The 19790-nt window shown below is 40.2% G+C and overlaps 1 protein-coding gene across 1 annotated transcript in view; it reads left to right on the forward strand.

The window, feature by feature from the left end:
- The first annotated feature begins 445 nt into the window (after window positions 1-445).
- The window catches only part of NDFIP1 (Nedd4 family interacting protein 1), a 44838-nt gene continuing 25493 nt past the window's right edge, over window positions 446-19790 (forward strand). The window contains exon 1 of the mRNA XM_032241117.1: window positions 446-958. Within this exon, the coding sequence (XP_032097008.1) occupies window positions 896-958 (63 nt within the window). The 5' untranslated portion in view covers window positions 446-895. The remainder of the gene's footprint in view (window positions 959-19790) is intronic.

Here is a 19790-nt window from a genome sequence, read left to right on the forward strand (position 1 = left end):
GTATAAACATGAGGGTGCGAGTATAATCACCCACCCTAAGTAGGATTTGAGATCCAAGGAGTTCTCAAGGATTTAGGGTTAGCAAACTTTTCATGTAAAATGTCAGATAGCAAGTATTCTAGGGTTTACAGGCCATATTAAACAAATGGGTGCTGCTGTGTTCCAATAAAACTTTATTTATGGACACTGAAACTTGAATTTCATATACTTTTCACAGTCACAGTGACAGACCAAATTTGGCCCCCTCCCTGTTGCTGGCTGACCCCTGGTTTATGAGTACGGCAGATAAAAGAAGGGAGTGACTAAGAACCACGATTCTGCGTCCAGACACCAGGGATCAGGTCACTGCTGTGAAGATTGTCAACCTCTCTTGTTGCCAACACCTGGAGAATGGGGCTGTGGTCCCTGCGTCAGGGCGGTCGTGTTCAAAGCTGGATAAGGGCACGTAGCTGAAGCTCAGTGCTTGGCACGAGCTGACATCAGCAGCGTCGCCCTGTCTTTGGGCTGGCCTGTTAGTAGTTAGTTTTCAGTGGAATCGAATACAACACTTGAGGCTCGGAGGCTCAAGTCGTTGGAGCAACTACCCGGGCCGGGGCACGGCGGGGCAGCGGCGCAGGGCTAGGCCGGCCGGGCTGGGCGGTGCGAGTCGGGGGCGGGGCGGCGGCGCAGCGTCGCCGTCGTCGTCCCCGCCTCTTCCCGAGGGGCAGCGTCGGAGCCTCGGAGGCGGCGGAGCTTACGGCCTGAGGAGAGCGTCTCGCTCGGGAGCGGCGGCGGCCATCGAGACCCACCCAAAGGCGCGACCCCACCCCGGCCTCCCAGCGCTCCCAGGCCTCAGCGGCCGCGCCCCTTCAGCTAGCTCGCTCGCTCGCTCTCCTTCCCTGCTGCCCGCTGCGCCATGGCGTTGGCGTTGGCGGCGCTAGCGGCGGTCGAGCCGGCCTGCGGCAGCAGGTACCAGCAGGTAAGCGGCGCCCGACTCCCGCCCCCAGCCCCCCGCCCCGGACTCCGGCCCCCGGCTCTGCCCTTTCCGCTGGCCGCCTCAGGCCTCTCTGGCCCGCCCGCGGCCAACTCGACGCCGGGGCTTGGCAGGCCGCGCTGGGCCTGGACGGGCGGGTCGGGCCCCGGGCTCGGATTCGCAGCCGCCGCGGGCCCGGCCTGCCTCTCCGCGACCCCGGGTGGGACTCGGGCATTGGAAAGCCTTCCTCTCGGCCTAGTTTCCCGCATTTCCCAGGGCGGGCGGGTCCCTGAGTCAGAACCTGCGACCCAAAGGCGGCATCGATCTGAGGCATTCGTTTTTCCACCTTTGGTTTGATGTCATTGGAAAAAAAGAAAAAAAAAGCATAAAACGGAAACTGGGTGGAGAGAAAAGATTAAAATCTCTGCTGCTGCCGAGAGCTCCTCACAGCGAGATGCTATTGCTCAGGGTTTCGGAGCCTAGTTTGTCGAAACCCATCCCCCTCGCCTCCGTTTTAAGACAAAGTCAGAATATGAAGCGAGAGACAGGCCCGCAGTTTGCAGTAGATTTGGAAGAGGCGATGTTTGGCTGTGGTGATGCCCCAAAAGGGGAGCTACGGTGAAGTCTGCAGGGCGTGTGCCGGGTGTATTTTAAATGCTTGGAAATGACGTTTTAAGAGATTTGATGGCATAGCTGGGGAGGAAATGTATAGGGAATAATTGGATCGTTTTCTCCGGTCTGATTTATAAATTGAGGCCCCAGGGAAAAGAGCTGCTTGTTTCACTCCCCGTCTGTAGCTTAGTTCCCCCAGGAAATTTAGAGACCTTCTGCATGGCTTTTAAAAGTCTTATTAATGTAACAAACATTGTAATTGTGGTAATTGAGCCAGGTGGTAAGCTGATGTTGATTGGAACCGCAAATAACGGATTGTGTTTGTCATGTTTCAAATGCTTTCGGTGCATACAGATGTCAACCCTGCTCTTATGAAATAAAATGCTCTGTCTTAGACTATCTACTATTTTATATTTTAGAAATAAGGAAAGCCAGTACGATTACAACGTAGATTAACCCTGGTGCAGCCGGGTTTGTTTTGCTATCATCAGCCATGTGTTGCAATCCGCCCCCACTCAGGCTTGGACTCCCAAAATGACTAGATAAGAATCTCGCTTTTTGGTTTCATAAACACATCCCAAATTGTGGCAATGCAGTTAATTCTTAGGTCTCTTCAGAGCACATGGATCTAGCACATGCTTTTTTGTATGACCTTGGGCAGCCTGTGGGTTCCTTACTGCTTTAATAAGATGAGAATAACACATGTCCCTTAACTGTCACCACAGTATTTGCAAACCACCCGTTTTTGCAAATCACCCCTATTGTATACTGAGATCTGATTTCATCCTTTTCATCCTGACTTGGATAAGGCTAACAAGCAAAAGAGCTGTGGTTTTTCTTTGTACTGCCATCTTCTTGAGCTATTAGGTAATGCTGATATACAGCTAGAATACAGAAAATTTGCGGGAGTATCAAAATCATGTATTCCTTAGTGTGGCATTTAATATTTTTAAATTATGCAGAATTGAAGTGTCAAAAAAACGAAAAAAATCTTCTGAGAAAAATTGTAAAAGATGAAAGCCAAAAAACTGCAAAACCCTCCCTAAACAAAAACCAAGTAAATCACCAAAGGTAATATTTTAGTGTACATTCTCGTGAGTTTATAGCTATGTAAATACACATAGTCCTAGATCAGTATACATGTGTATAGATAAGGAATGATGGAACGCTAATATTGATTTTTTTATGCAACAGTCATAGTACTAAGTAATTTACATCCATTTTTTCATTTAATCCATACAAAACCCTTATGAACTAGGGTTTGTTCTCATTGTCAAAGACTCAAAGTGGCTCAGTAACTTGCTCAAGGTCACAAGCTGCTAAGTAGTGATTACAAGGATATACACACACTCACCTACTTAAAACACAGGCTCACAGTCCAAATATAGGTGTATGCCTTAGCAGTTATATACACATGGGTATGTATTCTCTTATGTACCCATATATGCATATACAGACATATCTTGGTACATGCGTGTGTAGTTTCATGAGCCCCTGATCATACTGGCACATACTTTTGCTCATGTCCCTGTGTATCTTGTTCTCAGGCGTGTGCATTCATACATTTGCATATGTATGTATTGTGCACATGTATATATAAAAGCACACTAGATAAATAATGCAATGGGTTCATATTTCTATTTTATAATGTGCTTTACACAATGTTAATGTCTTCTATATAAAATATTTTTAATGTCTATGTGGCATATAGTTGTATGGCTTAATTTAAGTAACCTATCTTTGGTCACTAAGAATGTTTATAGTTTTTTTCGTTGACTGAAATTTATTTTACATAGGTCTTCAACCGTTTCCTTAGTATAAATTACTAGACATGGAAATGCCTGGTCAGAGAATATACATATTTAAAAGGCTATTGAATTATAGAATGATGGTGAATTGTCCAGGCAACTTGATAGGAGCATGATACTCTTTGGTTGTCACACAGGGTTGTTCAAACTTCTATTTGATCTAGCTAATCAAATTGAGCTAGTTTTCTCACTGAGTAAATGTAATGGAAAACTGTATGATTCATTCATAAATGCAAACACAGTTTTGTCTTTAAGGGCTTTTTATTGGTAGTGCAATATGTGGACAACTTGAATTTAGCATAGTAACAAACTATGCAGAAAGGCTAGGCTCAGCTAGGTGAAGTGGCTCACACCTATAATCCCAGCATTTTGGGAGGCCAAGGCAGGCGGATCACCTGAGGTCAGGAATTTGAGACCAGCCTGGCCAACATGGCAAAACCCTGTCTCTACTAAAAATACAAAAATTAGCTGGGCGTGGTAGCAGTCGCCTGTAATCCCAGCTACTCAGGAGGCTGAGGCAGGAGAATTGCTTGAACTCAGGAGGCGGCGGTTGCAGTGAGCTGAGATTGTGCCACTGCACTCTAGCCTAGGCGACAGAGCGGGACTCTGTCTCAAAAAATAAAAAAAAGTTGTTGAGGCCTGGTGGCACGCACCTGTAATCCCAGCTACTTAGGAGGCTGAGGCAGGAAAATCACTTGAACCCAGGAGACAGAGGTTGCAGTGAGCCAAGATTGCGCTGCTGTACTCCAGCTTGGGTGATGCTGTCTCCAAGAAAAAAAAATGGCTAGGCTCATAGGTTCCCTGTGGCATTATTTTCTTTCCTTTTTGCATTTTGAAACTGAGACTGTCTCAGACAGTGGAAGCACTATTTTAGAAAGACCTAGGTAGGCCCAACGGTGCTGAGAAACCTGTTGCGTGTTTTTCTCTCTTAGGACGTTTACTCCTGTTCATTCATTCAAAACCCTTCGCCTCACTGCAGTAGATCTGTGCATGAATTTTGCCAATTCATTCCAAGTATTTGGAGATACTTGGATTTGAATTCAATGTAAGTGGGTGATGATGACACTGCCATGTTGATTCAAGCAGATTACAGAATGTTTGGTTCTGGACTTGTTTCATTACCTGCTAAAGAAGTTGCCCATTTGTGAGCATCACCAGTACTCTGTATTATAGTTTGATGACATTATAGAGCAGCTTTTAGAATGGTACATTTTTGATTACATTCTCTCAGGATTATGGAGGAATATTTTGATGAGTGTAAGAATTTCATCTCTGATGGGTCAAACTATATTCATGTTAAATTATTAGATGAAGTAATCATCATGGAGAAAGGAATGAATAGTGCTCATGTGGCTTTTTTATTTTTCAGTTTCAAAAGATGTTATAATTATGTCACAGAATGCCTCTTAGAAGAATGTTATGTCAAAGTTTCTTCTTTTTTTTTTTTTGAGATGGAGTTTCACTCTTGTTACCCAGGCTGGAGTGCAATGGCGCCATCTTGGCTCACCGCAACCTCCGCCTCCTGGGTTCAGGCAATTCTCCTGCCTCAGCCTCCTGAGTAGCTGGGATTACAGGAACGCGCCACCATGCCCAGCTAATTTTTTGTAGTTTTAGTAGAGACGGGGTTTCACCATATTGACCAGGATGGTCTTGATCTCTTGACCTCGTGATCCACCCGCCTCGGCCTCCCACAGTGCTGGGATTACAGGCTTGAGCCACCGCGCCCGGCTATGTCAAAGTTTCTTAGGTTATATGCTGTATTTGTGGCCTACATGGTCAGTGATCAAAGAAAATTGATAAAAATATTAGGAAGACGGGTAAATTACTCCTTTGAAAAAAAAAATTTTTTTTGACGATTTTTACTCTTGTTGCCCAGGCTGGAGTGCAATGGCACCATCTTGGCTCTCCATAACCTCCTCCTCCTGGGTTCAAGCAATTCTCTTGCCTCAGCCTCCCGAGCAGCTGGGATTATAGGCACCTGTGACCATGCCCAGCTAATTTTGTATTTTTAGTAGAAACAGGGTTTCACCATGTTGGTCAGGCTGGTCTCAAACTCTCGACCTCAGGTGAGCTGCCCTCCTCAGCCTCCCAGAGTGTTGGGATTGCAGGCGTGAGCCACTGTACCGGACTAAAAACTTTTAATTGTAGTAAAATACACACGAAATTTACCACGTTAACCATTTTTAAGTATATAGTTCAGTGGCATTAAGTACATTCATATTGTTGTGGAACCAATCCATCACCAGAACTTTTTACCTTGCAAAACTGAAACTCCATATCTATTAAACAATAACTCTCCCTTCCCCCCTTCTCCAGCCCCTGGAAACCACCATTCTATTTTCTATGAATTTGACTGCTTTAGGTACCTCTCATAAGTGGAATTAGACAGTATTTGTACTTTTGTGACTGGTGTATATCACTTAGCATAATGTCTTCAGAGTTCATCCATGTTGTAGCATGTGTCAGAATTTCCTGCCTCTTTAAGGCTGAATAATAGTCCATTTTATATATGTAGTACATTTTGTTTATGCATTCATTTATTGATGGATGCTTGGTTTGCTTCCACCTTTTGGCCATTATGAGTAATACTGCTGTAAAAAACAAGTCTACAAATGTCTTTCAAGTCCCACTTTTACTTCTTTTAGATATACCCAGAAATGGAATTGCTGGGTCATACGCTAATTCTATTTTTAAGTTTTCAAGGAACTCTTATACTGTTTTTCATAGCAGCTGCACCATTTTATATTCCCACCAACAGCGCATAAGGATTCCAATTTCCTGATGTCCTCAACATATTTGTTGTGTTCTTTTGTTTTTTTTTTTTTGATTGTAGCCATCTAATGGGTGTGAGGTGGTATCTCATTGCAGTATTGATCCGTATTTCCCTAATAATTAGTGATGTTGAGCATCTTTTCATGTGCTTATTGGCCATTGATATTTTCTTTAGAGAAAATGTGTATTCAAGTTCTTTGCTTATTTTTGAGTTGAATTTTTGTTGTCGTTGAGTTGTAGGTGTAGAGTCATTTCTTCATGATATTTACATATTTAACCTTTTACTACAGAAATTTCAAACACATACAATAATAGTGTAGTATAAGAAACCTTATGCACCATCACCCAGCTTCAGCAATTGTGAATGAATGGCCAGTATTGTTCCATTTATATTCACCACATTATTTTGAAGCAAATCCTAGAAATCATATGTTGATAAATATTTCTATGTATATGTCTAAAAGAAAAACAAATGGTGTAATATTTTAAGAAGATATCACATGAGGGATATATCATGAGAGCTCTTTTGTAATCTATGAGGAGTATGGAACAGGATTTGTCAATGTCGGGCTGTGGATCTATAACTAACTGTCCTTTGTATCAATTTGGCACACTCTTGGCAAGCCTCATGCTTTGTTTTTGTAGCAATGATAGATTCCTGTTAATCTGTTCTTGTTTTCTTACCTGATCCCATGGGTGACCGCTTGTTAGTCAAGATTTATTTGGCTTAATCATACTATCTGTGTCCTGAAAACAGAGCAGTGCTTCCTGGTTTTGGCAGAAACCAAGGCCCAGGTGAACTGTTCTAGGGAATTTTGCTCTAAGCTGATACCACCTGTAGTTTGACTGCACATAACTTCAAATTGTTTTATCCTAGACATCAATTATATTTCATTATTTTATGTTGTTATATTATAAAATAAATCCTACCATGAGAATAACTTCGTATTTTTATTAAGAAAGAAAAAAAAAAAGGCTTGAAGAGATTCAAGTGACATCTTCAGATTTATTTGTTTTTAGGGCTTTATTTTATTTTATTATTTATTTTTGTTTTTGAGACGGAGTTTCACTCATGTTACCCAGGCTGGATGGAGTGCAATGGCGTGATGTCGGCTCACCGCAACCTCCGCCTCCTGGGTTCAGGCAATTCTCCTGCCTCAGCCTCCTGAGTAGCTGGGATTACAGGCACGCACCACCATGCCCAGCTAATTTTTTGTAGTTTTAGTAAAGACGGGGTTTCACCATGTTGGCCAGGATGGTCTCGATCTCTTCACCTCGTGATCCACCCGCCTCGGCCTCCCAAAGTGCTGGGATTACAGGCTTGAGCCATCGCGCCCGGCTGTTTTTAGGGCTTTAAAATAATTATTTTAAAAAAATTATGTTCTTGTATTATCTGAACAAGTACAACAGCTTAGAAGAATAATATTCTTATAATAACGGACAATTTAGATAAAGCAACTGTTCGTACTGAAATTGGCTTGATGGTTTATCTTTTTTTCAAGTCATTGTTGACAATAAGCTAGGCAACTGGCAAACATCATGTATGAAATTTTTTGGGCTTTACATACTTACCAGTGGTAATTGCTTCTAGTGGTTGACTAGGTGGGGGTATGAGTCAGAGTAGGCTCTGGGTATCCACAGGTTCCAACCAACTGCGGATTGAAAATAGGGAAAAATAAATATAATAAGAAATAATAATACAAGTAAAATATACAATATAACAGTTATTTTACATAGCATTTGTATTGTATTATGTGTTATAAGTAAAGATGATTTAAAGTACACGAGGTAGGTTATGTGTAAATACTATACCATTTTATGTCAGAGGCTTGTGCATAATCAGATTTTGGTATCTGTGGGGAGTCGTGGAAACAGTTTCCCTCAAATACCGAGGGATGAACTGTATGGTAATGTCTTGTTAATTTCACCAAGTGTGGTAGTAAAGCAAATGTAACCTGATATCACTTAGCACATCCTGCTGTTACAAAAGACTTACTCATTATTTTTCTGAATAACATAATTTATATTAAAAGTCACAAATAGTAGATTTACTGATCAAGTTTAAGAGCATTCCTAGTGAAATATATTCTTATTGATTAATGCAGTTCCCTTCATATGTATATAGTTCCCTTCATATGTATATTTCTTTTCTTTTTTTTTCTTTTTTGAGACAAGGGTCTTACTCTGTTGCACAGGCTGGGGTACAGTGGTGTGATCTCGGCATACTGCAGCCTCTGCCTCCTGGGATTCAAATGATTCTCCTGCCTTAGCCTCCCAAGTAGCTGGGACTACAGGCACCCGCCACCATGCCTAGCTAATTTTTGTATTTTTAGTAGAGGTGGGGTTTCACCATGTTGGCCAGGCTAGTCTCGAACTCCTCGTCTTAAGTGATTCACCCTTCTCTGCCTCCCAGAGTGCTGGGATATAAGCCATCTCACCCAGCCTATATGTATAATTTATTTCTTATCCCCTGCCCCCAGCAATTTAGCATAATCTTTGACAGTTTTTCTGTTTTCATCTTCTAAATTAGTTTATCTCAGCAATATCAATTAGTAGTTACCATAGTCAGAGACTGGACAGTTTATGAATAGAGATAAAAAGGTTTAGGGAATAGTGCCTGTTCAGTAATGATTTCACTTTCTTTATCATTCAATGCTTAAATGTGGTATTTAAAATTAAACATTTTGTATTATACAGTAATACATTCTTAATGTGCTAGATTCAGACAGTAACTTTCTAAAGGAAAACTTGATTTCCCTCTCCCTCCTATCTTCTTCCCAGAGCTGTAAACTGCTCCTCAAGTTTGGTGTGCATTCTTCAGGCTTTTTTTTTTGAGACAGGGTCTGACTCTTGTCACCCAGGCTAGAGCGCAATGGTGCAGTCTCGGCTCACTGCAACCCTCTATCCTCAGGCTTTCTTCTTAACCTTTCCTTGGCTTTAAATTTTTTTAAAAAAAATTTATACTTTTAAATAGACTTTACTTTTTGGAACTTCTTTCCCCCCTAAGATGGGTTCCTGCTATGTTGCCACCCAGGCTGGCCTCAAACTTCCTCACTCAAGCGATCCTTCCACCTCAGTCTCCTGAGTAGCTGGGACCAGTAGGCACACACCACCACACCCAGCTGAAACATTTTTAACTTTTCAGAAATATTGAGAAGACAGTAGAGAGTTTCTATATGCACTATGCCCGGTTTCCCCTATTGGCATCTTGTATCAGTATGGTACATTTTTCACAATTAATGAACCAATATTAGTACATTGTTATTTACTAAAGTCTGTACTTTTCAGATTTTCTGAGTTTTTACCTAATGTACTTTTTCTGTTCCAGAATCCAGGATGATATAATGTAGTAACGTTACGTTTAGTCATTCTGTTTCCTTAGGCTCCTCTTGGCTGTGAGTTTCTTAAACTTTCCTTGTTTTTGATGAGCTTGACAGTTTAAGGAGTACTGGCCAGGTATTTGTAGAATGTCCCTGAATTGGGGTTTGTTTGATGTTGTTCTTATGATTAGACTGGGGTTGTGGATTTGGGGGAAGACCACAGGTAAAGTGCTGTTCTCATCACATATCAAGAATGCACATTGTAAACATGACTTATCACTGTTGACAATGACCTTGATCACCTAGCTGAGGTAGGGTTTGTCAGGTTTCTCTTCTGTAAAAATGCTTTTTACCCCCTTTTCCATACTTACTCTTGGAAAGGAAGTCACTGTGCACAGTCCACACGTAATGAGTGGGGAATTACGTAACACCTCACTGAGGGCAAAGTATTGACATGAATTATTTGGAATTTTCCTGCATGGGACATTTGTCTCTTCTCTGATCACTTGTTTAGTATTTATATCTGTATAGACTAATAAATATTTTATTTTATTCTTCCAATAATAATCCAATAACTGCTTTATTTTATTGCTTATATTGCGTACCTCTGTCATTGTAGATTTTTTTTTAACCACTTCCTTACTTTTTGGCACTAGGCTCATCTTACATATTTCCTGCACTGTCTTAGAATCAGGCATTTCTCCAAGGAGCCTAGCTTCCTTTTATTGAAAAATAATACAGCAAACCAAGATATGTGCCCCTTGCTGCTGGGGTGTCATTGCTTTTAGGCCTTCTAAGCTGACAGAGGAAGGAACGATTTGTCTGTATATTAACCTGTGGGTAAACACATCTCTAAATATTTCTGTATGTACCACCTATCTATATTAAGCTAACCACAGATTCATACTAGTATCTCCACCTCTAATTCATTACCATATGGATCACTCTAGCCTACTCCCCTTATCTATAAATTCTCACTCCAACATTGTGAAACCTGGCACACTTCCATCAGCCATTTACCTAATTCTTCAGTTCTGATATACATGTATAAGTTGTATCGCAATTGTTAACCTGCACCCCTGTAGGAAATAGTATTATTTCCACTGGAGGACAAAGCATATGTACAGTTCCTTTTGCCTTTAATCTTTCAAACTCTACTCATTTGCAAAAGTTACTTAGGTCAGCACCTTTACTTCCACCCACTTGAGTGAGATTGTTCCATACGTTTATAATACGGTTATATTGTTTTGTCGCATTTTGCATACCATCCTGGGATCCTCCAGCCACCTAAGTGGATTTCTAAAATTTGTATACCTTAAGAGTCGTTCTTTGTGCTATAAAGTTCTATAAATTTTCACAAATGCATACTGTCTTATTTTTTCTTTTAAATAACACCTTTTTTTTTTTGGGAAATGGAGTCTCTGTTGCCAGGCTGGAGTGCAATGGCTCAGTCTTGGTTTACTGCAACCTCTGCCTCCCAGGTTCAAGCAATTCTCCTGCCTCAGCCTCCGGAGTAGCTGGGACTACAGATGCATGCCACCACACCCAGCTAATTTGTGTGTGTGTGTATATATATATATATATATTTTTTTTTTTTTTTAGTAGAGACAGGGTTTCACCTTGTTGGCCAGGGTGGTCTCGAGCTCTTGACTTCATGATCCACCCACCTCAGCCTCCCAGAGTGCTGGGATTACAGATGTAAGCCACCTCACCCAGCCCTTAAACAATACATTTTAAGAAAAATGGTGGAACTGATTTTTCTTTATTTTCCCAATGTTCTGTTAATGGTCATGTTTGCTTTCTTTTTAAAGCACCTTTAACACCTTTAAAGAAAATTTTATTTAGAAATAATTTTAAACTTAGAGAAGGTTGCAAGAATAGTATAACATAACACCCATATATCTATTACCAAATTCATCTTAAACTCATTGTTAAATTTTAATTAACAATGAATACAATCCTATAAAAACTGAAAGCACTACAGATAAAGCCCAAGTCCCTTTAACCATCACAGTCCTTTTATAGAATTCAGTGTTTATTTAGCTATTTGTTATCAAATTATTACTTTTTTTTTTTTTTTTTTTGAGACAGAGGCTTGCTCTGTCGCCCAGGCTGGAGTGCAGTGGTATAATCTCAGTTCACTGAAATCTCTGCCTCCCAGGTTGAAATGATTCTTCTGCCTCAGCCTCCCAAGTAGCTGGGATTACAGGCGCCCGCCACCATGCCTGGCTAATTTTTGTATTTTTAGTAGAGACAGGGTTTCACCATGTTGGTCAGGCTGGTCTTGAACTCCTGACCTAAGGTGATCCGCCTGCTTTGGCCTCCCAAAGTGCTGGAATTACAAGCATGAGCTACCTCGCCCAGCCCAAACTTTCTTTTTGTTTATAAATCTAGTCTACAGCTGTACCACCCTGGATGCGCCCTATCTCATCTGTTTATAAATGTCATTTTAACTCCTACATCTACCAGTACCTGGTGCTACCAGTTCCTGAGCTTTTGGGGGATACAAAACAGGTTGTTTTTTGGCTTTCTGGTTTAGGATTCAGCTTTCTTGGGTCTGCTGAGTCAGTTACCACTTGTCATACTGCTTCTAGCTTTCAGAAATTTATTGCTGCTTCCTTTCCTGTTGCTTGTTTTTGTAGGTTTTTTGGGTTTTTTTTTGCCTTTAAACAAGCAACATTTTACTAGCGTTTATATTTAATAGGGTTTCAGGAAGACTAAGAAGCAACTGTGTATGTCTAATCTTTAATTGGACCTTATGCAGCCATTGTAATTACTTCTTTGTCTTTCATTTGCTAAACTGCAGACTTAGTGAGGCCAAAAACACCAGCCATGTGTTCTGTCCCTAAACCCCACATCAGTTGTGGCCTGACACATTTAATAAGTGTTGTGAAATTAACCTAGCAGTTAAATACTTGTAGAGTGAAACATTCTGCAATGATAGTATAACAGGAAAAGTATTAAATGCATGATGTACCTACTTTTTGGCTCTCATTTTTCTTGCAGGAAGAGAGGACCTCATGACCAGGCCTGAATCAAGATGGACTCTCTTTAATAGAATACCTTTTCCCACCTATAATCTCTGCCTGAGTATCCTCTAATCCAGGCTAATAAGCAAGCATAACTTTTGGAACTTCTTGCTATCATAGCTGAGCAGGCTGCAGTCAAAACGCAAGCCTGGGTTCTAGGCATGGCTCTGTCACTGCCTTTCAGTGTCTGTATATTTGATTTCACTGTCTTTTTCAATGTGGAATATTTCTTTCTTGGGATATGCCATTTGATTGTTTTTGGAAGAAACAATATTATAGGAATGACAGTGTGATCAAGATAAGTTTTCCTTTACATATAACACAAACTTTAATTGAACACCTTAGCACTTAATGCTAAGTGTTGTAGGTTGAATACTAAGTGTTAAACATTTCTCATTTCTAAAGAGATAAAGGTTGAAGATGTCTGTTTCTCCTTTGTGTTTCTTTTCTGTTATCGTTTCTTTTTAAAATTGTTAACTACAGAGCCATACTATTCATTTTTATTATGAAATTTTGGATACATATGAAAGGAATGCATAGTGTATGTGTACCTTATGCAAAATAATAATACTAAATCAGAGACCTATGACTACCATCCATATCATAGCAGTCTTTTGAAAGTTTGTTTCGCACGTATTCTTTTAGACCAATCAGTAGGAGACAGGTGCTTTTGCCTTAGTTGCTTTGTAAAGCCATATTTCTCCTCAATTCTTCCATGTTTAAAATACACTCCTTGTGCTAACTAGTGATGGGGATACCACCTGCCGCTCTCCACTCCTGAAACCATCATCACTGTCTTCCCTACAGTTATAGCAGCCATCTGTGTATGGCTATGTGCATAGCCTATGAATTTATTTGGATATTTTTAAAGTAATATGAGGTATTTTCATAGATGTGAACTGGTAAGTTAAGATGGTATAAAGATTAGCTGCCATTTCTTCAGGTAAATCTACCTCTCTGCCTGTTCTGACCTACACTGGCTAAGGTATCCATGCTGTGCCACTCACTGGTAAGTGCTGGGGTGAATAGAGTAATAAACCGTGCAAAGGTCTCAGTCTTCAGAGGGCTCACAGTCTGCATCACTTATCCTCAGACAATCTTTTGTTTTTTCCCCATTTCTAAATTGTTAGTGAGGTTTGATTTATTTATAAAGGCAAGTAGAAATCTTAAATGTGCAGCTCATTGAATTTTCACAAACTAAACATGCACAGTTGACTAGCACTTAAATCCAGAAACAGCGTTACCAGCACTCCAAAAGGTCCCTTCAGTGCCTTTCCAGTCACCTCCCTACCAGTGCACACTCACTGGTATGCTTAAAAAAATCTTTATATGAATCTAATCGTATAGTAAATACTGTTTTGAGTCTGGCTTCTTCTGTTCAACATGATGTTGCAAAATTTACCCATGTGGGTTACAGTTTATTCATGCATACTGCTGTTGCACTATGTGAAAATACCACAATTTAGTTGACTATTCTACTGTAGATAGGCATTTGAGTAATTTCCAGTTTTATGAATAGAGTTGCTTTGCCCCTTCTTGTGTGTCTTTTAGTATCATGTGTAAATGTTTCTGTTGGACATATAACTAGGAGTGGAATTGCTGGATATGTGTAAATTTATCTTTTGTTGATACTGGCAAACAGTTTTCTAAAGTAGTTATACAGGTCTATGTCCCACCAGTAGTGTAGTGTGAGAGTTCTTATTATATATCCTCAACAATATTTGGCATTTTCTGCCTTTTATTTTGTTCATTATCTGTGATTTTAGTTTTCATTTCTATAATGACTAATGAAATAGAGTACCTTTTTATAAGTTTATTGGCCATTTAGATATCTTTTTTTGTGAAATGTTTATTCAAGTCTTGTCCATTTTTTTAATTGAATGGCTTTCTCATTGATTTTAAGAAGTTATTTATATATTTTGGATATAAGTCCATTGTCTGAAAAATACGTTTTCTCCTGCTCTTTGGATTTTCTTTTTATTTTCTTTTGAATGAGTAGTAGAGCTCTTGTATGTGTTTTTTGGTTTTGTGTTTTTAGGCAGAGTCTCACTCTGTTGCCCAGGCTGGAATGCAGTGGGCTGATCTTGACTCACTGCAACCTCTACCTCCCAGTTTAAAGTGATTCTTATGCCTCAGCCTCCCAAGTAGCTGGGACTATATGGGCATGCCACCACACCTGGCTAATTTTTCTGTTTTTAGTAGAGATGGGGTTTCACCATGTTAGCCAGGCTGGTCTCAAACTCCCAACCTCAAGTGATTCTTTTCCCACCTCAGCCTCCCAAAGTGCTGAGATTACAGGTGTGAGCCACCACACCTAGGCATAAAATAATTCTTGAATAGATGCCAGTTGTAGTCCATGGTCTGTTGTGACTTTTTTTCCCCCTTTGGAAGGGGCTGCTTAATGTATAATTTTAAATGACGAATAATTAGGAGCTTGTTTTTGCTTCCATGTTTCTGTTTTAGAGCTTTAACATATTTTAGATGAAATCTATATATGGGGGTGGTAGGGGGTTAAAACACAGAATGTATTTACCACCTTTGCATTTAAATTATTGGCTAGATTTTATATAAATTATTTTTAAATGAGTCTGATCTAGCCACTATTTTTAGTATCTGTAAACAAAAGATGACCAGTTCCTGCTGTTCTCTCAAAGTCAGAGAGCCAGGTGCTTAGTCTCCTTTTCAACTTGTCTTTCCCTAGGGCTTATGGTCCCTGGAGCTCTGAACTAAGCCTGAATTTTCTTATGGAACCAAGAAGTGAAGAAAAGGAAGAACTCACATTACTGAGGACATGGACTGGTTATAAATAGTGTAGATGCTACTTCTTAACATGAGCAGAGAGACTTGCTATTAACTATTTGAAAATACTGAACAATTGTCCATCCTTATTTCTCTAGTCTTTGTAAGATCATGACCCATCAGGGGCCTACCATTAACCTCAAAGGCTCTTTGCTGTAAGTTTTCCTGAAGCTGGGTGCCAGATTTATTTGCTTGGTGATGTCTTGGAACCATCAGTACTAGAAGCATTTGGATGTCAGACACAGATCCCAGAGGTTGGCAGGTTGATGATAATTTTCTGGTGCCACCCCAAAACCTCACAATGCTACTACCGTAGCCATGGTTGGTTAATTAGTGCTTTCAGGGATGAGGGGTGATTTCTCCTAGTTCCTCCTTTCTCTTTGGATGGCATGCCTTCACTTGTTACTTGGACCTAAGTAAAGAATAGAAAGATCAGAAGAAAACCCATAAAATTGATGATCACAGATCACAGTATTTGCACTTTCATTTCTAAGGACTAATTCTAAAATGAATAATTTTCTTTTTCTAAACCAAGTCGTACTCATCAGTTGTATTGATACATATTAACAGTGATGATAACCACAAATTTTTTTTTCTTTTTTGAGACAGAGTCTCACACTGTCACCCAGGCTGTAGTACAGTGGCATGAGCTCAGCTCACTGCATTCTCCACCTCCTGGGTTCAAGCAATTCTCCTGCCTCAGCCTCCCGAGTAGCTGGGACTGCGGGTGTGCACCACCACGCCCAGCCGATTTTTTTGTAGTTTTTAGCAGAGACAGGGTTTCACCATGTTGGCCAGGATGGTCTCAATCTCCTGACCTTGTGATCCACCCACTTCGGCCTCCCAAAGTGCTGGGATTACAGGCGTGAGCCATCACACCCAGCCCACAAAAATTTTAAATAGAAAGCTTGACAAACTGTTAGCTTTTCTAAGGGGCTTTACTACAAAATTGGGATATTCTTTTCATCTGTTACTATATTGACTTTTTAAAGCATTATTCTGATGACTTCGCTTTTCCTTTGGCAAATTTTGATTTTTAAGTATGTTTTCATTTTGATATTAAGAGGATTTGCATTTACCTTTTCCATAAGAGGTACCGAGGATAGTCTAAATCTGGTGATTGATTTGGTGGGTTTTTTCTTTTTTAGAGATGGGGTTTCACCATGTTGGTCAAGCTGTTCTTTAACTCCTGACCTCAGGTGATCCACCACCCACCTCAGCCTCCTGAAATGCTGGGATTACAGGTGTGAGCCACTGCACCTGGCCACGGTTTGTTTTTTAAAAGTTATCAGTGCTGTAATCCCAGCACTTTGGGAGGCCAAGGCCAGGTGGATAGCTTGAGGTCAGGAGTTCAAGACCAGCCTGACCAACACGGCGAAACCCGTCTCTACTAAATATAAATTGGCTGGGCATGGTGGCAGGCACCTGTAATCCCAGCTACTTGGGAGGCTGAGGCAAGGGTTGTAGTGAGTGGAGATTGTGCTATTGCACTCCAGCCTGGGCAACAAAGTGAGACTGTTTCATTTAAAAAAAAAAGAAAAAGTTATCTTTTCAAACTCTTGAACTACCTTTGATCTCTTGATCCTAATATTCTTCTCTTCAGGAAAGGAGAACTTTAAAGTTTTTTTTTTTGTTGTTGTGTTTGTTGTTTTTAACTGTAATTAGTTTATAATTCATTGTGCTCTTTCTCTTTGTTTTTATTCATTCACAAATATGTGTACTGTATTAAGCTTTGGTTATATTGGTATGATCAGGACCCATTTTTTCCTGTTGAGGGTCATGGACATTTATTTAGCTAGAGAATAATGACTTGGAGTAATGTTTTGTTTTAAATAAAATTTATGTTTATATAGGTTTGCTTTTAAAAATTAGAAAATACTTTTAAAGTATATGATTCAGTGGTTTTTATTATATTCACAAGGTTGTAGAACCATTATCACTGCCTAATTCTAAAACGTTTTTATCACCCCAAAAAGAAACCCAGGCAGTCCCGCCCCCTTCTGTAACCCCTGGCAACCACTAATATACTTTTTGTCTCTATGGATTTTGCCTTTTCTGGACATTTCATAATAAATGGAAGCATTCAATATATGGCCTTTTGTGACTGGCTTCTTTCTTGTACTGTAATGTTTTTAAGGTTCATCCATGGTTCAGCATGTGTCAGTACCTCATTTTTTCTGGATTAGTAATATTTCATTGTACAGATACACCACATTTTGTTGATCCATTCATAAGTTGATGAACATTGTTGGCCATTATGGATAATGCTACTGTGAACATTCACATACAAGTTTCTGTGTGAACACATTTTCAGTTCTCTTGGATGTATACGAGTGGAATTGCTTGAGCTTAGTATAAATCTATGTTGTCATTTGAGACAGGCTCTCACTCTGTTGCTCAGACTGAGCAACAGACTGGACTGGACTCACTGCAGCCTTGAATTCCTTGGCTAAAGTGATCCTCTTGTCTCAGCTTCCTGAGTAGCTGGACCACAGATGTCCCACCATGCCTGGCTAATTTTTAAATGTTTAGTAGAGACAGGATCTCAGTGTGTTGCCCAGGGTGGTCTCAAACTCCTGACCTCAAGTGATCCTCCTGCCTCAGCCTCCCAAAGTGCTGGGATTGCAGGCTGAGCCACTGTGTTTTCAGCCTATGTTTAATTTCTTTTGAGGAACTGCCAAACTTTTCCACAGCAGCTGTACCGTTTTACATTCCCACCAGCAATGTATTAGAGTTCCATTTTCTCTACATACTCTATTGTCTGTCTTTTTGATTATAGCCATCCTAGTAAGCATGAGGTAGTATTGAGTCTCAGTTTTGATTTGCATTTTCCTGATGACTTGATGATGTTGAGCATTTTGTATCATTTGGCCTTTTTTATATCTTCTTTGGAGAAATGCCTTTTCAAATTATTTGCCCATTTTATAATTGGGTTGCCTTTTTATTGTTTAGTCTCTCTTGTCAGAATTATTTAAAATATCTTCTCCTAATTAATAACAAATAGAGAATTTTTCTTGAATGTAAACAATTTGGTGATGTTAGAGTAACAGAGTTTATATTTACAATATATAAAGTAAATCTACAGGCCCCACAAACTTAATGATTATTTCTGAACAACGGTAAAACAGCATACTTAGTTCTTTACGAAAACAAATGTGCTTGTTTACTTTTGTAATTACTCTGTCTTATTTTGGTAGGATTTAGGGACTCTGTCACCCAGGCTGGAGTGCAGTGGTACGATCTTTGCAACCTCTGCCTCCTGGGTTCAAGCGATTCTTCTGCCTCCTGGGTTCAAGCGATTCTTCTGCCTCAGCCTCCCAAATAGCTGGGACTACAGGCATGTGCCACCACACCTGGCTAATTTTTGTATTGATAGTAGAGATGAGGTTGTGCCATGTTGGCCAGGCTGGTCTCAAACTTCTGACCTCAAGTGATCCGTCCACCTCAGCCTCCCAAAGTTCTGGGATTACAGGCATGAGCCACCATGCCCAGCTGAAATATGATTTAAATGGCATTTTTTTCCACATAGAGCTATACAATTACCTACACATGCCATATAAAGTAGAGTTTAATAGTGTACTACCTAAAACTACCTATGCCTCCATCACTAAGAAAGAAATAATCCAATCACCTGATAATTCACATGGCCTTTCACTTTCTCACACCCAGAACATGTCCTTACTCTTTCCTGATTACCTTTGCTTCCATCTATATGCTGAGCAGACTAGAATGATCCTCCAGAAGAACTCTAAAACTCTTCGATTGTTGCCACTTCAGATATATCACAATCTGCTGTGGTACCTTTGGCCTTAATGACCCTCAGTTTTAAGAAACATTGCTACTAAGGGTTTGTTCTCAAGATTAAAACTGTAAAATATAGCACATCTAAAGTACAGGGTTTTGGCCACGCACAGTGCCTCACACCTGTAATCCCAGCACTTTGGGAGGCCGAGGTGGGTGGATCACTTGAGGTCAGGAGTTTGAGACCAGCCTGGCCGACATGATGAAACCCCATCTCTACTAAAAATACAAAAATCAAACAGGTGTGATGGTGCACACCTTTAGTCCCAACTACTCGGGAGGCTGAGGCACAAGAATCTCTTGATCCTGGGAGGCGGAGTTTGCAGTAAGTTGAGATCAAGCCACTGCACTCCAGCCTGTGTGCAAGAGAGAGATTCTGTCTCAAAAATAAGTAAATTAATAATATAATAAAATAGAGGGTTTTTCCCTCCTTATTACCTAGGTACTATTACTAAAAATAAATATGACATTTTAATGAATCTCCAACACAGAAATCAGATATAGTTCTAATTCTAATAGAAACAAACTTGAATTTAACAAGTTTAAAGACACTAAACCCTACAGATGTAAACTATTATTTGAGTTCCCAACCAGCAAGAAAGTTTCATCACTGCCCTCCTCACCAAGTAGTTCTAAAGATGATCTTCAATTTAGAAATGAGTTGTTTTTAAGCAATAGCAGAGCTGGGGCTAGGATT

Source organism: Sapajus apella, unplaced genomic scaffold (assembly GCF_009761245.1).
Source record: "Sapajus apella isolate SASKATOON/1434 unplaced genomic scaffold, GSC_monkey_1.0 scaffold1, whole genome shotgun sequence".
NCBI lineage: Eukaryota > Metazoa > Chordata > Mammalia > Primates > Cebidae > Sapajus > Sapajus apella.